At 47.8% G+C, this 21,591-nt stretch overlaps 1 protein-coding gene across 1 annotated transcript in view; it reads right to left on the bottom strand.

Annotated features, from left to right (window-relative positions):
- Positions 1 to 21,215, bottom strand: part of ZC3H3 (zinc finger CCCH-type containing 3) — a gene marked incomplete at its 5' end in the record, with an annotated part of 425,081 nt that extends 403,866 nt beyond the window's left edge. The window contains 2 exons of the mRNA XM_082257608.1: positions 1,762 to 1,931; positions 21,115 to 21,215. Of these exons, the coding sequence (XP_082113734.1) occupies positions 1,762 to 1,931; positions 21,115 to 21,215 (271 nt within the window). The remainder of the gene's footprint in view (positions 1 to 1,761; positions 1,932 to 21,114) is intronic.
- Between the last annotated feature and the right edge of the window lie 376 nt (positions 21,216 to 21,591).

Genomic DNA, 21,591 nt, shown 5'->3' with positions numbered 1-21,591 from the left:
CTTATGCACCACTTCACCCTCTGCCCCCCTCTTTCTCTCTGTCCCCTCCTCTTACCTATGTATCCCCCTTACCTTTCCTTGACTCACCTATACACCCCTCCACCTCATCCCGTGTTCCCCTCCTCTCACCTATGTCCCTCCCTTATCCCCCCCTCACCTATGTCCCTCCCTTATCCCCCCCTCTCACCTATGTCCCTCCCTTATCCCCCCTCTCACCTATGTCCCTCCCTTATCCCCCCCTCTCACCTATGTCCCTCCCTTATCCCCCCCTCTCACCTATGTCCCTACTTTATCTACAACCCCCCCTCACCTAAGCTCCCCCTTATCCCCTCTGACCCCTCTCTCACCTAGGTCCCCCCTGTCACCTATGCCCCCCTTATCCCCTCTGACCTCCCTCTCATCTGAAACCCCCCCCATCTATGCCCCCCATCTCACCTATGCTCCCCCGCACCTTATCTACAAACCCCCCTCTCACCTATGCCCCCCTTCTCCTTATCCCCAAACCATCCCCCCTCTCTCACTCCCATTTTCACCTATGCCCCACCCTTCCTTATTGCCAACCCTCCCTCTCATCTATGCCCCCCCCCCCACACACACACACCTTATCTCCAAACCTTCTCTCACCAAACCCCCCCCCCCATTTCCATTTTCCCGTATGACCCCCATCTCACTAACCCTCCCTCTCACCTATGTCCCCCCTTATCCCCTCTGACCCCCCCCTTATCTCCAACCCTCCCTCTCACCTATGTCCCCCTTATCCCCTCTGACCCCCCCCTCTCACTAACCCTCCATCTCACCTATGTCCCCCCTTATCCCCTCTGACCCCCCCCCATCTCACCTATGTCCCCCCTTATCCCCTCTGACCCCCCCCCCCTCTCACTAACCCTCCATCTCACCTATGTCCCCCCTTATCCCCTCTGACCCCCCCCCATCTCACCTATGTCCCCCCTTATCCCCTCTGACCCCCCCCTCTCACTAACCCTCCCTCTCTCCTATGTCCCCCCTTATCCCCTCTGACCCCCCCCCCCATCTCACCTATGTCCCCCCTTATCCCCTCTGACCCCCCCCCTCTCACTAACCCTCCATATCACCTATGTCCCCCCTTATCCCCTCTGACCCCCCCCCCATCTCACCTATGTCCCCCCTTATCCCCTCTGACCCCCCCCCCTCTCACTAACCCTCCATCTCACCTATGTCCCCCCTTATCCCCTCTGACCCCCCCCCCACATCTCACCTATGCCCCCCCTTATCCCCTCTGACCCCCCCCCCTCTCACTAACCCTCCCTCTCACCTATGCCCCCCTTATCCCCTCTGACCCCCCCCCCCCTCTCACTAACCCTCCATCTCACCTATGTCCCCCCTTATCCCCTCTGACCCCCCCCCCATCTCACCTATGTCCCCCCTTATCCCCTCTGACCCCCCCCCCCCTCTCACTAACCCTCCATCTCACCTATGTCCCCTCTTATCCCCTCTGACCCCCCCCCCCATCTCACCTATGCCCCCCCTTATCCCCTCTGACCCCCCCCTCTCACTAACCCTCCCTCTCACCTATGCCCCCCTTATCCCCTCTGACCCCCCCCCCTCTCACTAACCCTCCCTCTCACCTATGTCCCCCCTTATCCCCTCTGACCCCCCCCCCCTTATTTCCAACCCTCCCTCTCACCTATGTCCCCCCTTATCCCCTCTCACCTATACCCCCTTATTCCCTCTGACTCCTCCCTCTCACCTATGCCCTCATACCCCCTCTGTCCCACCCCTCACCCTGCAGTTGTTGGATTTGCCTCCTCAGAGTCTCTCTTTCCTCCTCCATATCGCTTGGTGTCTCTCCGTCATCAGTGGAGCGTCTCGAATCCTCGGCCCCTCCCCCCTCTCTACCTCTGCTGCCGCCATATTGGAAGCGGGCAGATGACCAATCCCTCTGACAGCCGAGACTGTACAACAATCATAGGGTGACGTCTGCCCGCAGTGTGCACAGTGTGGACAAACATGATCTCCTTGTGCCGTTTTTACAGAAAAAAAGATCCGCCAAGGATTCCTTTCCCGCTTCCAAAATGGCGGAACTTGACCGCGCTCTCTGTCACGTGACCGGGCCCACGGAACACCTGTAGCAGTAAACATGCGGGCGGTGTCCTAGCAACCAGCAAAATGCCAGCGCAGGGGACAGCTGGATCCTGTCATGTGATCTGTCATGTGATGTCAGCAACAGCTGTGCCCCAGTCATCCCTTCCACCAGTCTGGAGGACTACATGTCCCAGCATGCATTGTAGCTGGGACCCTCCAGGTTCTGGGGCTGACACCGGGGCCCTGAAATTCATATTCTTCTCTATTTTAGCTTCAGTTCAGTCATAACAGAGAAGTATTATTACTGAGGAAGTGATCAGGGACCAGACCAGAATATTGGGGGTTCAGATGTCTGTAATATGGACCCCAATACAAGTATGACACTCAGAGGGGTGACATCATACCCGGGACACCAGCAACAGTTACACCAATATCTGACAATACATGGGCAGTGAGCGGGCAATGGTGACAACACACCGACAGTGAGCGGGCAATGGTGACAATACACAGACAGTGAGCAGGTAATAATGGTGACAATACACAGACAGTGAGCAGGTAATAATGGTGACAACACACAGACAGTGAGCGGGCAATGGTGACAACACACAGACAGTGAGCGGGCAATGGTGACAATACACAGACAGTGAGCAGGTAATAATGGTGACAATACACAGACAGTGAGCAGGTAATAATGGTGACAACACATGGTCAGTGAGCGGGCAATAATGGTGACAATACACAGACAGTGAGCGGACAATGGTGACAATACACAGACAGTGAGCAGGTAATAATGGTGACAACACATGATCAGTGAGCGGACAATGGTGACAACACACAGACAGTGAGCAGGTAATAATGGTGACAACACATGGTCAGTGAGCGGGCAATAATGGTGACAATACACAGACAGTGAGCGGGCAATGGTGACAATACATGGACAGTGAGCGGCCAATGGTGACAATACATGGACAGTGAGCGGCCAATGGTGACAATACACGGACAGTGAGCGGGTTATAATGGTGACAATACACGGACAGTGAGCGGACAATGGTGACAATACACGGACAGTGAGCGGGTAATAATGGTGACAATACACAGACAGTGAGCGGGCAATGGTGACAATACACAGACAGTGAGCGGGCAATGGTGACAACACACAGACAGTGAGCAGGTAATAATGGTGACAACACATGATCAGTGAGCGGACAATGGTGACAATACACAGACAGTGAGCGGGCAATGGTGACAATACACAGACAGTGAGCGGACAATGGTGACAATACACAGACAGTGAGTGGACAATGGTGACAATACACAGACAGTGAGTGGGTAATAATGGTGACAACACATGATCAGTGAGCGGACAATGGTGACAATACACAGACAGTGAGCGGGCAATGGTGACAATACACAGACAGTGAGCGGACAATGGTGACAATACACAGACAGTGAGTGGGTAATAATGGTGACAATACACAGACAGTGAGCGGGCAATGGTGACAATACACAGACAGTGAGCAGGTAATAATGGTGACAACACATGATCAGTGAGCGGACAATGGTGACAACACACAGACAGTGAGCGGACAATGGTGACAATACACAGACAGTGAGTGGGTAATAATGGTGACAATACACAGACAGTGAGCAGGTAATAATGGTGACAATACACAGACAGTGAGCGGGCAATGGTGACAATACATGGACAGTGAGCGGCCAATGGTGACAATACACAAACAGTGAGCGGACAATGGTGACAATACACGGACAGTGAGCAGGTAATAATGGTGACAACACATGGTCAGTGAGCGGGCAATAATGGTGACAATACACAGACAGTGAGCGGGCAATGGTGACAATACATGGACAGTGAGCGGCCAATGGTGACAATACACGGACAGTGAGCGGGTTATAATGGTGACGATACACAGACAGTGAGCGGGTAATAATGGTGACAATACACGGACAGTGAGCGGACAATGGTGACAATACACGGACAGTGAGCGGGTAATAATGGTGACAATACACGGACAGTGAGCGGACAATGGTGACAATACACGGACAGTGAGCGGACAATGGTGACAATACACGGACAGTGAGCGGCCAATGGTGACAATACACGGACAGTGAGCGGGTAATAATGGTGACAATACACGGACAGTGAGCGGACAATGGTGACAATACACGGACAGTGAGCGGGTAATAATGGTGACAATACATGGACAGTGAGCGGACAATGGTGACAATACACGGACAGTGAGCGGGTAATAATGGTGACAATACATGGACAGTGAGCGGACAATGGTGACAATACATGGACAGTGAGCGGCCAATGGTGACAATACACAAACAGTGAGCGGGCAATGGTGACAACACACCGACAGTGAGCGGGCAATGGTGACAACACACAGACAGTGAGCGGGCAATGGTGACAACACACAGACAGTGAGCGGGCAATGGTGACAATACACAGACAGTGAGCAGGTAATAATGGTGACAACACATGGTCAGTGAGCGGGCAATAATGGTGACAATACACAGACAGTGAGCGGGCAATGGTGACAATACATGGACAGTGAGCGGCCAATGGTGACAATACACGGACAGTGAGCGGGTTATAATGGTGATGATACACAGACAGTGAGCGGGTAATAATGGTGACAATACACAGACAGTGAGCGGACAATGGTGACAATACACGGACAGTGAGCGGGTAATAATGGTGACAATACACGGACAGTGAGCGGACAATGGTGACAATACACGGACAGTGAGCGGCCAATGGTGACAATACACGGACAGTGAGCGGGTAATAATGGTGACAATACACGGACAGTGAGCGGACAATGGTGACAATACACGGACAGTGAGCGGGTAATAATGGTGACAATACACGGACAGTGAGCGGACAATGGTGACAATACACGGACAGTGAGCGGACAATGGTGACAATACACGGACAGTGAGCGGACAATGGTGACAATACACAGACAGTGAGCGGGTAATAATGGTGACAATACACGGACAGTGAGCGGGTAATAATGGTGACAATACACAAACAGTGAGCGGACAATGGTGACAATACACAGACAGTGAGCGGGTAATAATGGTGACAATACACAGACAGTGAGCGGGTAATAATGGTGACAATACACGGACAGTGAGCGGGTAATAATGGTGACAATACACAGACAGTGAGCGGACAATGGTGACAATACACGGACAGTGAGCGGGTAATAATGGTGACAATACACGGACAGTGAGCGGACAATGGTGACAATACACAGACAGTGAGTGGGTAATAATGGTGACAATACACGGACAGTGAGCAGGCAATGGTGACAATACACGGACAGTGAGCGGGAAATAATGGTGACAATACACAAACAGTGAGCGGGTAATAATGGTGACAATACATGGACAGTGAGCGGGAAATAATGGTGACAATACACAAACAGTGAGCAGGTAATAATGGTGACAACACATGGTCAGTGAGCGGGCAATGGTGACGATACACGGACAGTGAGCGGGTAATAATGGTGATGATACACAGACAGTGAGCGGGCAATGGTGACAATACACGGGCAGTGAGCGGGTAATAACGGTGACAATACACGGACAGTGAGCGGGTAATAATGGTGACAATACACAGACAGTGAGTGGGTAATAATGGTGACAACACATGATCAGTGAGCGGACAATGGTGACAATACACGGACAGTGAGCGGGCAATGGTGACAATACGCGGACAGTGAGTGGGTAATAATGGTGACAATACACAGACAGTGAGCGGGTTATAATGGTGACAATACACGGGCAGTGAGCGGGTAATAATGGTGACAACACATGATCAGTGAGCGGACAATGGTGACAATACACGGACAGTGAGCGGGCAATGGTGACAATACGCGGACAGTGAGTGGGTAATAATGGTGACAATACACAGACAGTGAGCGGGTTATAATGGTGACAATACACGGGCAGTGAGCGGGCAATAATGGTGACAATACACAGACAGTGAGTGGGTAATGGTGACAATACACGGACAGTGAGCAGCAATGGTGACAATACATGGGCAGTGAGCGGGCAATAATGGTGACAATACACAAACAGTGAGCGGGTAATAATGGTGACAACACATGGTCAGTGAGCGGGCAATGGTGACAATACACAGACAGTGAGTGGGTAATAATGGTGACAATACACGGACAGTGAGCGGGTAATAATGGTGACAATACATGATCAGTGAGCGGACAATGGTGACAATACACGGACAGTGAGCGGGCAATGGTGACAATACATGATCAGTGAGCGGGTAATAATGGTGACAATACATGGACAGTGAGTGGGTAATAATGGTGACAATACATGGACAGTGAGTGGGTAATAATGGTGACAATACACAGACAGTGAGTGGGTAATAATGGTGACAACACATGGTCAGTGAGCAGCAATGGTGACAATACATGGGCAGTGAGCGGGCAATAATGGTGACAATACACAAACAGTGAGCGGGTAATAATGGTGACAACACATGGTCAGTGAGCGGGCAATGGTGACGATACATGGGCAGTGAGTGGGCAATGGTGACAATACACGGACAGTGAGCGGGTAATAATAGTGACAACACATGGTCAGTGACTGGGTAATAATGGTGACAATACATGGGTAGTGAGCGGGTAATAATGGTGACAATACATGCACAGTGAGTGGGTAATAATGGTGACAATACATAATCAGTGAGCGGGCAATGGTGACAACACATGGACAGTGAGCGAGTAATAATGGTGACAACACATGGTCAGTGAGCGGGCAATGGTGACAATACACAGACAGTGAGCGGGTAATAATGGTGACAATACATGGTCAGTGACTGGGTAATAATGGTGACAATACACGGGCAGTGAGCGGGCAATGGTGACAACACATGGACAGTGAGCGGGCAATGGTGACAACACATGGACAGTGAGCGGGTAATAATGGTGACAACACATGGACAGTGAGCGAGTAATAACATACATGCCAACTGTCCCGTTTTTGCCTGGACAGTCCTGGCAAATAGGAGCCTGTCCCGGGTAATTTACATTGTCCCAGCGAGCAAGTAAATGCCCATTACGGGCAGCCGATGCCCGTAAAAAAAATGGTTGCGGGCCGACATCGTAACTGTACATGCGCTGTTCCGATGCCTGCCAGGCTTGGGAAAGCTTGTACAAGCTCGGCAGGGCAGGCGCATGCGCACTTACATAATGGCGCTGCCTGGCTCTATTTTTAAATCAAAGGCACTCGTTCTCAGCAGCGCCTCACCAGCACCGGCCACCATGGCAGAGCAGAGAAGGACCCCTGGAGAGTGAAGACACATTCACAGACATGAAGGTAGGTAGGATGAAAGCTTATATGTATAAATATCTGGTAACATGATGTGAATAAAGTGTGAAATGTGCTCAGGGGTGACCATTATACCAGATAGAATAATTCGGTTTTATCGTCCTTATTTACACTTTATTTATATTTCCATATTCCATTTTTTCTATGGTCACCCCTGAGCACATTTCACACTTTACAATTGCAGGGAATTGTGATGAGAATTTTAAACTTTAGGCAGAAGTAATGCAGCTGAATGGGAGAATTATTCCAACTCTGCTACTTTGGCCTTAAGTTTGAGATTCCCTTTTCAATTTTCTGTAATTCTCTCTTTATTGAATAGACCCTATAATCTATGATAAGTAGGCGGAGAGTAATTATGTGGAGTGGGCGGGGCTTCAGGAAAGTGGGTGTGGTAAGTAATTGATAGCAGTGCTGCAAAGTGTCCCTGGAAATTTTTTTCCAAATGTTGGCAACTATGAATGAGCAACACAATGGTGAAAACACACGGACAGTGAGCGGGTAATAATGGTGACAATACATGAACAGTTAGCAGGCAATGGTGACAATACATGGGCAGTGAGTGGGTAATGGTGACAACACATGATCAGTGAGCGGGCAATGGTGACAACACATGATCATTGAGCGGGCAATGGTGACAACACATGGGCAGTGAGTGAGTAATAACGGTCAAAGCACATGGACAGTGAGCGGGCAATGGTGACAACACATGGACAATGAGCTGGCAATAATGATGACAATACATGGGCAGTGAACAGGCAATAGTGACAATACATGGGCAGTGAACGGGCAATGATGACAATACATGGGCAGTGAACAGGCAATGGTGAAAATACATGGGCAGTGAACAGGCAATGATGACAATACATGGGCAGTGAATAAGCAATAATGGTGACAATACATGTGCAGTGAGCGGGAAATGGTGACAATACATGGGCAGTGAACAGGCAACGGTGACAATACATGGGTAGCGAAGATTAATGGTGACAATACATGGGCAGTGAACAGGCAATAATGGTGATAATACATGGGCAGTGAGCGGGCAATGGTGACAATTAATGGGCAGTAAATGGGCAATGGTGGCAATACATGGGCAGTGAATGGGCAATGATGACAATACATGGGCAGTGAATGGGCAATGATGACAATACATGGGCAGTGAACAGGGAATACTGGGGACAATACATGGGCAGTGAGCAGGCAATGGTGACAATACATGGGCAGTGAGCGGGCAATGGTGACAACACATGGACAGTGAACGGGCAATGGTGACAACACATGGGCTGTGAACGGGCCACGGTGATAATACATGGGTAGTGAATGGGCAATGGCGACAATACATGGGCAGTGAATGGGCAATGATGACAATACATGGGCAGTGAATTGGCAATGATGACAATACATGGACAGTGAACAGGCAATAATGGTGGCAATACATAGGCAGTGAATGGGCAATGATGTAAATACTGTACATGGGCAATGAACAGGCAATAATGGTGACAATACATGGGCAGTGAAAAGGCAATTATGGTGACAATATATGGGCAGTGAACAGGCAATGATGATAATACATGGGCAGTGAGCGGGTAATGGTAACAACACATGGGCAGTGAACGGGAAATGGTGACAATACATGGGTAGTGAATGGGCAATGGCGACAATACATGGTCAGTGAATGGGCAATGATGACAACACATGGGCAGTGAACAGGCAATAATGGGGGCAATACATTGGCAGTGAATGGGCAATGATGTAAACACATGGGCATTGAACAGGCAATTATGGTGACAATACATGGGCAGTGAGCGGGCAATGATGATAATACATGGGCAGTGAGAGGGTAATAGTAACAACACACCGGCAGTGAACGGGAAATGGTGACAACACATGGATAGTGAATGGGTAATGGTGACGATATAGAAGTAATAAAATGTAGGGGGTCATGGTTGTAGCCCAATCCATCCCCTTCACCTCTCCTCCACCTCTAGCCCTCTTTCTCCGGGCTCCTCCTCAACAGCCATGCTCAGGTAAATGGCGATTGGATCTGCGTTTACCTGTGTATGTGTGTGCAGCGCTTCTCTCCCCACGCCACAGAGGCACATTTGAGCAGAAACGCTTTTTGCACTTTTACTGGGAAAACCGCCAGTGCATGCGCAATCAGCGTTTACCTGAGCACAGCCATTCGCTTGTAATGGCGGCTGTAGGCGGCATGCGCAGCTCCACGGGCGCAGGAAAGCACCGGGGATTTGACACCTCGGTACGCAGGTGAGGCTAAATCCCTGTGTGTACAAGGCCTAAGAACTTCAACAAAGCTTTCTGAGATCTCTGTGAAAGCTCACTGTACACACTGTACTTAGGGCTCCTTCACACCAGCAGCCAGGGGGCAGTAAAACCAGATGGCCGGGCCGTGCTTTTCTGAATACTAAAAAGAAAGCATTTTTTTTTTTCACCTAGTGGCCCGGTGACTACACTCAGCCAATGTACTGTATCTGTACAGGTGCAGTGTTGTCCCCTTAGGATAGGACTGTAGAACAATACCCCCCCCCCCCCCCATTCTACTTATCTCCAGAACATAGGGGGGGGGGGGTGATCTGTAGTTCACAAAAGTGTACAGTATCTCAGAAAAGTAAGTACACCCCTCATATTTTTGTAAATATTTTATTCTATCTTTTCATGTGACAAGACTGAAGAAATGACACTTTGCTACAATGTAAAGTAGTGAGTGTACAGCTTGTATAACAGTGTAAATTTGCTGTCCCCTCAAAATAACTCAACACACAGCCATTAATGTCTAAACCGCTGGCAACAAAAGTGAGTACACCCCTAAGTGACAATGTCCAAATTGGGCCCAAAGTGTCAATATTTTGTGTGGCCACCATTATTTTCCAGCACTGTCTTAACCTTCTTGGGCATGGAGTTCACCAGAGCTTCACAGGTTACCACTGGAGTCCTCTTCCACTCCTCCATGATGACATCACAGAGCTGGTGGATGTTAGAGACCTTGCGCTCCTCCACCTTCTGTTTGAGGATGCCCCACAGATGCTCAATAGGGTTTAGGTCTGGAGACATGCTTGGCCAGTCCATCACCTTTACCCTCAGCTTCTTTAGCAAGGCAGTGGTCATCTTGGAGGTGTTTGGGGTCGTTATCATGTTGGAATACAGCCCTGTGGCCCAGTCTCTGAAGGGAGGGGATCATGCTCTGCTTCAGTATGTCACAGTACATGTTGGCATTCATGGTTCCCTCAATGAACTGTAGCTCCCCAGTGCTGGCAGCACTCATGCAGTCCCAGACCATGACACTCCCACCACCATGCCTGACTGTAGGGAAGACACACTTGTCTTTGTACTCCTCACCTGGTTGCCGCCACACACGCTTGACACCATCTGAACCAAATAAGTTTATCTTGGTCTCATCAGACCACAGGAGATGGTTCCAGTAATCCATGTCCTTAGTCTGCTTGTCTTCAGCAAACTGTTTGCGGGCTTTCTTGTGCATCATCTTTAGAAGAGGCTTCCTTCTGGGATGACAGCCATGCAGACCAATTTGATGCAGTGTGCGGCGTATGGTCTGAGCACTGACAGGCTGACCCCACCCCTTCAACCTCTGCAGCAATGCTGGCATCACTCATACGTCTATTTCCCAAAGACAACCTCTGGATATGACGCTGAGCACGTGCACTTAACTTCTTTGGTCGACCATGGCGAGGTCTGTTCTGAGTGGAACCTGTCCTGTTAATATGCTGTATTGTCTTAGCCACCGTGCTGCAGCTCAGTTTCAGGGTCTTGGCAATCTTCTTATAGCCTAGGTAATCTTTATGTAGAGCAACAATTCTTTTTTTTCAGATCCTCAGAGAGTTCTTTGCCATGAGGTGCCATTTTGAACTTCCAGTGACCAGTATGAGAGAGTGAGAGCGATAACACCAAATTTAACACACCTGCTCCTCATTCACACCTGAGACCTTGTAACACTAACGAGTCACATGACATCGGGGAGGGAAAATGGCTAATTGGGCCCAATTTGGACATTTTCACTTAGGGGTGTACTCACTTTTGTTGCCAGCGGTTTAGACATTAATGGCTGTGTGTTGAGTTATTTTGAGGGGACAGCAAATTTACACTGTTATACAAGCTGTACACTCACTACTTTACATTGTAGCAAAGTGTCATTTCTTCAGTGTTGTCACATGAAAAGATAGAATAAAACATTTACAAAAATGTGAGGGGTGTACTTACTTTTGTGAGATACTGTATGAACCGCCGGAGATTGGTATCAGGAAATCAAAAATGACTCAAAAATGTGCGAAAATACAAATGAATTGATACAAAATTCCAAAAGTAAAAGATGCAAATACAAAAAAACATCCACCATCACCAATAAAAAAGACAATGTTGTCTATTGTGCGGTGCAACATCAACCATACACACAGCGATCACACTACACAATCATCGCAAAAAATACATAAATCTTGCTAATTGGGGGGAGGGGGGGGACCTCCACTATAAGGACATCAAAAAATGAGACTAGAGGTAAAGGGCCACACCTCAGTCTGATGTGTGGAGTAAAACGTTCCAAGTAATTGATGGCCCAATACTATGAGCCTGGCATGGGGGAACCGACAAGGCTATCATTGTGCAGATGGAAACCATTGAAGCAGCCTAATTGAAAATGACTTCATTTTAGATCTTTTGGACTTTGCAACAATTTCTTCCAATTTGATGGTGTTAATACCAACAGATTTCAGGAACGTCCATTGGAGCCCCATGGACACCATCGTACGCTTGCCTTCATTTAGGTATACATAGTTACATAGTTACATAGTTACATAGTAGGTGAGGTTGAATAAAGACAATAGTCCATCAAGTTCAACCTGTGTAGGTGTGTGTGGCCGTAATCATCTCACATAGCCCTGAATGTTCTGATCCTTGAGATGTACGTCTAAGAGTCTTTTGAAAGCCACCATACTACCCACAGAAACCACCTCTTGTGGTAGAGAATTCCACAATCTTGTAGCCCTAACAGTAAAGAACCCCCCACGTTGCCTGAGGTTAAAACGCTTCTCCTCTAATCGCATTGTATGCCCTCGAGTCCTCATGCAATCCCTTCAAATGAATAGCTTTTTTTCTAAGCTGAGATATCCATTGAGATATTTATAAATTGCTATCATGTCCCCCCTCAGGCGTCTCTTCTCCAGGGAGAATAAATCGAGTGATTGCAGACGCTCTGCATAATTAAGGTCCTCCAACCCCCTAATCAGTTTAGTTGCCCTTCTCTGGACTCTCTCCAGCTCCAGCACATCCCTCCTGAGGACTGGCGACCAGAACTGGACAGAATACTCCAGATGCGGTCGGACCAGAGTTTTATAAAGTGGAAGGATTATAGTCTTATCTCTGGAATACATCCCTTTCTTTATGCATGCTAAAGAAACAGTTGGAAGAAACAGTTGTTTATAAATAAAATTCTTCCAATAAGTTGCCAGACCAATCTATAAGCCCCCGTTCACACTAGGGCGACCTGTGAGGCGACCTGGTCGCCTCACAGGTCGCCGTAGGTCGCCTTCCATATGGAAGCTGCGGACCCGTTCTAATAGGAGCGACACAAGTCGGTCCGACTTAGAAAAAGGGTCCGGAGCTTCTTTGGGGCGACCCGGAGGCGACCGCCATAGACTTCAATGTTATGAAGTCCGTGGCGGCCGCTCCGAGGTCGCGGCGCGCTGCTCGCACCGCGACCTCGGAGGTCACCACCCGAAGTCGGATCGCCCCTATGTGAACGGGGGCTTAACCTTCTACGATGAAGTGAGTTACCATCTACATGGGTGTCCAACCTTTAGGCTTCTTTGGGCCACATTGAGTGTAGAGACATTTTCTAGGGCCGCATATAAAATATATACTATAGTTAAGGTATATAAGTAATAAAACGCCACCATGCCCTTCCTGCGTCACTGACGCCCCCCTCGCACTAATATAACACAACAAGAGGATGATCAAATGAAATGGAATCAGTATACAGAGGGTTAATTCTCCTGAGAGATATTAAAGGAACACACCAACCACCATCACCACTTTAGTGATTTGAAGTGGTGATGGTGGGAGGAGTCAGAAGCACTGCACATGCTGGGATATTTACAGTTTTATGTGCTGGGGGATAGTTGCACCCCTAGCACATGTGACTTAGGCAGCCAGAAAATGTCATGTCCTTATTCATACATGTATGTACAAGGACATGACATATTATGACAAAATATAACTAGGTATTAAAAAACATATTGCAACAATTTACACACACTAATGCTCAAACCTTTTCTACTTATTTTGCAGACTGCTGGTGGTTACTGCTGACGGTTACTGCTGGCGGGTAATGCTGGTCATGTGGGTACTGCTGGAGGAAGCAGCAGCTGCAGTAGAGAGCAGAGCTGCTGCTTCCTGTATGGCTCCTGTCACAGGTGGAGAGCATTTCATATCACTCCGCCTGTGACAGTCGGAACTATACAGGAAGCAGCGGCTCTGTCACTGACTGCAGACATCCTAAGTCTCCCGCGGCAGTCGGGGGATCGCACAGCACTTGCAGCCTAGTGCGTGCCCATCCAATGCACCCTAAACAGTGCCATCCATTACAGCTTCACCAGTGCATGCCCATCCAATGCAGCCTGATCAGTGCCCATCCAATGCAGCCTGATCAGTGCCCATCCAATGCAGTCTCACAAGTGCATGCCCATCCAATGCAGCCTGATCAGTGCCCATCCAATGCAGTCTCACAAGTGCATGCCCATCCAATGCAGCCTGATCAGTGCCCATCCAATGAAGTCTCACAAGTGCATGCCCATCCAATGCAGCCTGATCAGTGTCCATCCAATGCAGCCTCACAAGAGCATGCCCATCCAATGCAGCCTGATCAGTGCCCATCCAATGCAGCCTCACAAGTGCATGCCCGTCCAATGCAGCCTGATCAGTGCCCATCCAATGCAGCCTCACAAGTGCATGCCCGTCCAATGCAGCCTGATCAGTGCCCATCCAATGCAGTCTAAACAGTGCCATCCATTGCAGCTTCACCAGTGCATGCTCATCCAATGCAGCCTGATCAGTGCCCATCCAATGCAGCCTGATCAGTGCCCATCCAATGCAGTCTCACAAGTGCATGCCCATCCAATGCAGCCTGATCAGTGTCCATCCAATGTAGCCTCACCAGTGCATGCCCATCCAATGCAGCCTGATCAGTGTCCATCCAATGCAGCCTCACAAGAGCATGCCCATCCAATGCAGCCTGATCAGTGTCCATCCAATGCAGCCTCACAAGAGCATGCCCATCCAATGCAGCCTGATCAGTGTCCATCCAATCTAGCCTCACCAGTGCATGCCCATCCAATGCAGCCTCACCAGCGCATGCCCATCCAATGCAGCCTCACCAGTGCTTGCCCATCCAATGCAGTCTGCAATGAAGAGAGAGGAGAGCCGCTGGATTACACAGAGCGGGGATTTCCTGCTTACCCGGCGACCGCTGTCATACAAAGTCCTGCCTCCTGGACCGGTTCCTATGATAGTAGTCACCAATGTGCCGTCTATCATAGGAGCTGGTCCAGGAGGCAGGGCTTCGTATGACAGCGGCCGCTGGATAATCATGAGATCCCCGATCTGCTTTTAATCTGGCAGCACTCCCCCCCTCTCCCCTCCAAGACAGCCTGTGCCTACAGTTAGTTGGAAGCCGCTCCCAACTCGACTTGGGCCACAGTGGGCCGCATTGCCTGCGGTTCCGGGCCGCAGGTTAGACATGCCTGATCTAGATCAAGGAAGGTCTGTGGATGTGGTGTACCTAGATAAAAGAAGGCCTGTGGATGTGGTGTACCTAGATAAAGGTAAGCCTGTGGATGTGGTGTATCTGGACTTTGTAAAGGCCTTTGACACCGTTCCCCACAACCGCTTACTGTTCAAACTAAGGAATGCAGGTATGGACCATAAGGTGAGTACCTGGATAGAGAACTGGCTCCAGGGGAGAGTCCAGAGGGTGATGATTAATGGGGTGTACTGGGAATGGTCAGGTGTGGAAAGTGGGGTCCCCCAAGGTTCTGTCCTGGGACCAATCCTGTTTAATTTATTCATAAACGATCTACAGAAGGGGATATCTAGTACAATCTCAGTATTTGCGGACGATACAAAGCTAAGCAGGGCAATATCTTCTATGCAGGATGTGGAAACCTTAAAAGCAGATCTGAACAAAATAATGGGGGATGGGCAGCTACATGGCAGTTAAGGTTTAATGTTGAAAAATGTAAGGTAATGCACCTGGGTGTCTGAAACACGAAAGCAAGCTACTCTTTGGGGGGGGGGGACCTCTGGGTGAGTCTAGGATGGAAAAGGACCTGGGGGTTCTGGTGGACAACAGGCTTGGCAGTGGCATGCAATGCCAAGCCGCTGCAAGCAAAGCCAACAGAATACTGGGATGTATAAAAAAGGGGATTCACTTCAGAAATAAAGAGATTATTCTCCCTCTCTACAAGACTCTGGTCCGGCCACATCTGGAGTATGCTGTCCAGTTCTGGGCACCGGTCCTCAGGAAGGATGTGCTGGAACTGGAGAGAGTCCAGAGAAGGGCAACAAAAATAATTAGGGGAATGGAGGACATCAGCTATGAGGAAAGACTACAAGCACTGAACTTATTCTCTCTGGAGAAGAGACGATTAAGGGGGGATATGATATCAATGTACAAATACTGTACTGGCGACCCTAGCATAAGGAACAAACTTTTTAGAGAAAGGAAATACAATAAGACACGCGGCCACTCACTAAAACTAGAGGAAAAACGGTTTAACCTTAAACTACATAAGGGGTTCTTTACTGTCAGAGCAGTGGGGATGTGGAATTCTCTTCCACAGGCAGTCGTATCAGCAGGGAGCATCGATAGTTTCAAAAAACTATTAGATGGGCACCTTAGAGACCACAACATACAGGGGTATACAATGTACAACATACAGGGGTATACAATGTACAACATACAGGGGTATACAATGTACAACATACAGGGGTATACAATGTACAACATACAGGGGTATACAATGTACAACATACAGGGGTATACAATGTACAACATACAGGGGTATACAATGTACAACATACAGGGGTATACAATGTACGGTTAACAGAAAACACACACACACATCATAGGTTGAACTGGATGGACTGATGTCTTTTTGTAGCCTCACCAACTATGTAACTATGTAACTAAGTCAGTGGCCCTGTGGGCACGCTATATTGATGATATCCTGCTGGTCTGGAGGGGCCAAGAAGAAGAATGGCACAAGTTTATTCACAAGTTGAATTTGAATGATTGCAATAGCAAGCTTACATTCAATTTTGATCTTGTTGCAATTCCCTTTTTGGACCTCATGATCACCAAAGAGGTGAAAACCCACAGGTGCGAATACCCTTTTAAGGGCAGATAGCTTCCATCCAAAAGTCCTGATTTACGTATCCCTACTGGTCATTTTCTTCGAATTAGAAGAAATTGTGATAAAAAGACAGATTTTTTGATGTCCTTATAGTGGAGTTTTCCCCCCAATTAGCCAGATTTGTGTATTTTTTTGCGATGATTGTGTAGTGTGATCGCTGTGTGTTTGATGGTGCACCGATTTGCACAATAGACAACGTTGTCTTTTTTATTGGTGATGGTGGATGGTTCCTGTTTTTTTTGTATTTGCATCTATCGCTTTTTGAATTTTGTATCAATAAATTTGTATTTTCATATATTTTTGAGTCACTTTTGATTTCCTGATACCAATCCCCGGCGGGTCAAATATATATGCTGTATTGTTCCTATCGCAGACTTTTCTTTTTGGTATGCACGCCTTTTTCTGACAATTGTTGTTTACAAGTTAAAATCAGTATTTATTGCTATAAAATTACTTAAAACCCCCAAACATTATATATATATTTTTTTAGCAGAGACCCTAGAGAATAAAATGAAGATCGTTGCAATACTTTATGTCATACTGTATTTGCGGCCTTACAAACACACTTTTTTGAAAAAATACACTTTTTTGAATTAAAAAAATAAGAAAACAGTAAAGTTAGCCCATTTTTTTCTATAATGTGAAAGATAATGTTAGGTCGAGTAAATAGATACCCAACATGTCATGCTTCAAAATTGCGCACGCTCGTGGAATGGCGACAAACTTTGGTACTTAAAAATCTCCACAGGCAAAGTTTTAAAAATGTATACAGTTTACCAGTTGAGAGTTACAGAGGAGGTCTAGGGATAGAATTATTGCTCTCGCTCCAACAATCGCGGCAATACCTCACATGTGTGGTTTGAACGCCATTTACATAGATGGGCGCGACTTTCATTTGCGTTCGCTTCTGTGGCGAGCTCAGGGGACGGGGCGCTTTACATTTTTTTTTTTATTATTATTTATTTTAACTTTTATTTATTTTTTTTACAATGTCCTTTACAAATTTTTTTTTGGATCACTTTTTTCCTATTACAAGGAATGTAATAGAAATAAGCAGGACAGGTCCTCTTTAACCACTTTACCACCGGAGGATTTTGCTGTCTTACGTCTGGGCCACTTTTTGCGATTCGGCACTGTGCGACTTTAACTGACAATTGCGCGGTCATGCAACGCCATACCCAAATGAAATTTACATCCTTTTTTTCCCACAAACAGAGCTTTTTTTTGGTGGTATTTGATCACCTGTGCGATTTTTACTTTTTGCGCTATAAACAAAAAAAGAGCGTAAATTTTGAAAAAATAACAATATTTTTCACATTTTTTTATATGAAATTCCCCCCCAAAAAAATGTAAAAATCTATTTTTTTTTAAATTTTTGGCCAATTTGTTTTCTGCTACCTATGTTTGGTAAAAAAAAATCACAATAAGCGTATTTTTATTGGTTTGCGCAAAAGTTATTGCGTTTACTAACTAAGGGAAAGATTTCTGTCATTTTTGGTGTTTTTTTTTTAACGAGTAATGGCGGCGATCTGCGATTTTTTGTGCGGGACTGCGACATTGCGGCGGACAGATCTGACCCTTGACTGACATTTTTGACACTTTTGGGGGTACCAGTGACATTACTGCAGTAATCAGTGCTATATATATGCACTGTTACTGTAAAAATGACACTGGCAGGGAAGGGGTTAATTTTATTGGAGAGGGAGGGGTTAATGTATGCCTGGTGCTTACTAACGTGTGTGGGGGGAGGTGACTGAGTGACACAGGGACAGATCGTAGGTTCAGCTATGTTGAATCCTGCAATCTGACCCTGCCTGTCACTTAGGAGATCCGCCCGCTCTGTTTACACAAGCAGGCGGATCTCCACACTCGATTCCCCGATGATCGGGGAAGAGCAGCGGCGGTCGCCGCCGCTCCTCCCCTGGCCCGACTCCCGCTGTGACTGAATACAGCGGGAGCGAGCCTCTGGCGGCGCGAGCGCGCCGCCTAGAAGGGGGAGTGTCTGCCGACGTAGGTGTACGTCGTCAGACCTACAAGAGCCACTTTGCCACAGTACAGCTCCAGTGAGCAGACGGCAAGTGGTTAAGGCAGTTGGGAAGAAGTGACGTATGACGTCGCTCTGGTCCTCCAAGGCCATAGAGTGGAGTGGGGGCCATCAACTTCCTGCCTAGGAGGAGAGAGGATCGGATCGTTTTCCCCACTACCAACGGCTCTGGTAAGCGGGGAAAACGACCGTGAAGCGGCGGGAGGGGGGGGGGTACCTCTCACACCACCCATCAAAGTGATCCCACGCTGAATCCGCTACTGGGACCACTTTTTTGTTAAAGCGGACGGCCCGGTGTTTAAAAAAATACCAGGGTTATGGTAGCTATCTGCTATCTGCTGCCATAACCCCGGTATTTAACGTCAAAGTACCGACATATATCTGCGGCGGGCGGTCATCAATCCCAGGAGCCAATGAGTGGGCGGACATGACGTACCCCGGTACACTGGAAGCGCAGGAATTAGCATACATAGAAGGTATTTACATTGCTGCAAAAAAATAAAAATTGTCCAAATAGGTGTCACAATCCGGTCACAAACGTGGAGGGAGGGGGTTGAAAAAATGCCTGGAACTCTGCTTTAGACAAAGGGTTAGTCCTCAACAAGGCCCCACATCCCAGGCTTTGCTTTAAATGCCTCTTCACACTGCTCTGTAGCAAAATGGCTATAAAAATGCATATGCATTTTTATCTTGAATTTTGCAGTGTTTCATATGCATTTTTTGTGCATTTCTGGTGCTTTTTTGGGTTGCCTGCACCTGTTAAAAATGGACATGTGACTCAAAAATGCACTAAAAAACGCAAGATCGTGGTGCATTTTTTTTCCATTCATTTCAATGGGAAGCTGTGTTTGTTTTTTTTAACACTTTTTATTAACGAATGTGCATTAAAGTAACAATTTCCGGAAGCTGTGTTTTTAATTCGGTTTTCAAAACCGCACCAAAGATGCAGCACACAGGACATTTTAAAAACGTACCGCACCTGTAACGCAGCAGTGTAAAGATTCCCATAGGATTTAAAGGAAAACATTTTTCTTGTGTTTTTCTTCCAGGGTAAAAACGCAGGAAAAATATATTCATGTGAAAGGGCCCATAGCACAAGAAAAGCTCAAGAAAAATCCATCTCTTCAAATTCTATGTATGTCTTCATACTGGTCCGTTGCACTTGCATTGTGGTGGTAAAAATCCCGCTTGCTGCATTTTTGGTCAGTTAAAAAAACCGCATCAAAAACGCACCTCACTGTTGAAATGTATTGAAAACGCGGCAAGAAAGCATCAATAACGCACCCGTGTTACGTTGAATGGCATTTTTTGAGTCACATGACCTATGAAAAACACCATAAGCACAATTAAACCAATGGTAAAATTGCATCAAAATCGCGTGCATTTTTAGCGCCATTATCAGCACCTTTTACTCTATCGAGCCGCCAAAATTTCGGTGCATCACTGAGCAAAGCTAGTATAAAAATAAATAAATAATCCAGGTTCAGTTCACACCTAGGCGATTGAATCGCCTCGATTCTGCCCCCGTTTCCAGAATCGTGGCAAAACACGGGATGTGTTTGTGATGCCATTATTTCTTAGGCTCATACTATTGCAATGCCAGACATCACATGCGATGTCTGTGCGATGCAAATTCAGCCATATAGTTTGTGGAGGCCCTAAGGCCCCATTCACACGTGGCGATTGGGAATCGCGCTTGATTCTACCTGAGATTCCAATTCACGTGTAAACTGCTGCAAAATGCGCGCCCTTTGTTTGGGTGCCATTCATTCTAAATGGCACTCCACATGTGATGAGATTTTGCTGCAGTTGTCGCAGGACAGAATAACATGACAAAATGCACCTGAAGCTTGTCACCTAAGCGCGCATAGGGTAGCCCATTGAAGTGAATGGCCCCTGGTGCACCTGGACTCCCCCGTTGCCTGTCCCTTGATCTCTCTGGATTGCCCCTGTGCACCTGTACCCCCCATTGCTTGTCCCTTGATCTCCCTAAATTGCCCCTGGTGCACCTGAACCCCACCCACCTATTGCTTGTCCCTTGTTCTCCATGGATTGCCCCTGGTGCACCTGGACTCACCCATTGCTTGTCCCTTCTTCTCCCTGGATTGCCCCTGGTGTACCTGGTTCCTTCCATTGCTTGTCTCTTCTTCTCCCTGGATTGTCCCTGGTACACCTGGATTCCTTCCTTACTTGTCTCTTCTTCTCCCTGGATTGCCCCCTGTGCACCTGGTTTCCTCCATTGCTTTTCCCTTCTTCTCCCTGGATTGCCCCTGGTGCACCTTGCCTCCCATATTGCTTGTCACTTGTTCTCTCTGTATTTCCCAGGTGCACCTGGACTCCCCAATTGCTTGTCACTTGTTCTCCCTGGATTGCCCCCTGTGCACCTGGACTCCCCAATTGCTTGCCACTTGTTCTCTCTGGATTGCCCCTGGTGCACCTGGACATCCCCCATTGCTTGTCCCTTCTTCTCCCTGGATTGCCCCTGGTGCACCTGAACATCCCCCATTGCTTGTCCCTTCTTCTCCCTGGATTGCCCCTGGTGCACCTGGACTCCTCCATTGCTTGTCCCTTCCTCTCCCTGGATTGCCCCTGGTGCACCTGGACATCCCACATTGCTTGTCCCTTCTTCTCCCTGGATTAACCCTGGACTCCTCCATTGCTTGTCCC

The sequence above is a fragment of the Pelophylax lessonae genome, assembly GCF_965119305.1.
Source record: "Pelophylax lessonae genome assembly, chromosome: 5".
Classification (NCBI taxonomy): domain Eukaryota; kingdom Metazoa; phylum Chordata; class Amphibia; order Anura; family Ranidae; genus Pelophylax; species Pelophylax lessonae.
The sequence above is the reverse complement of the archived record's forward strand: the minus strand, read 5'-3'. Positions and strand labels throughout refer to the sequence as shown.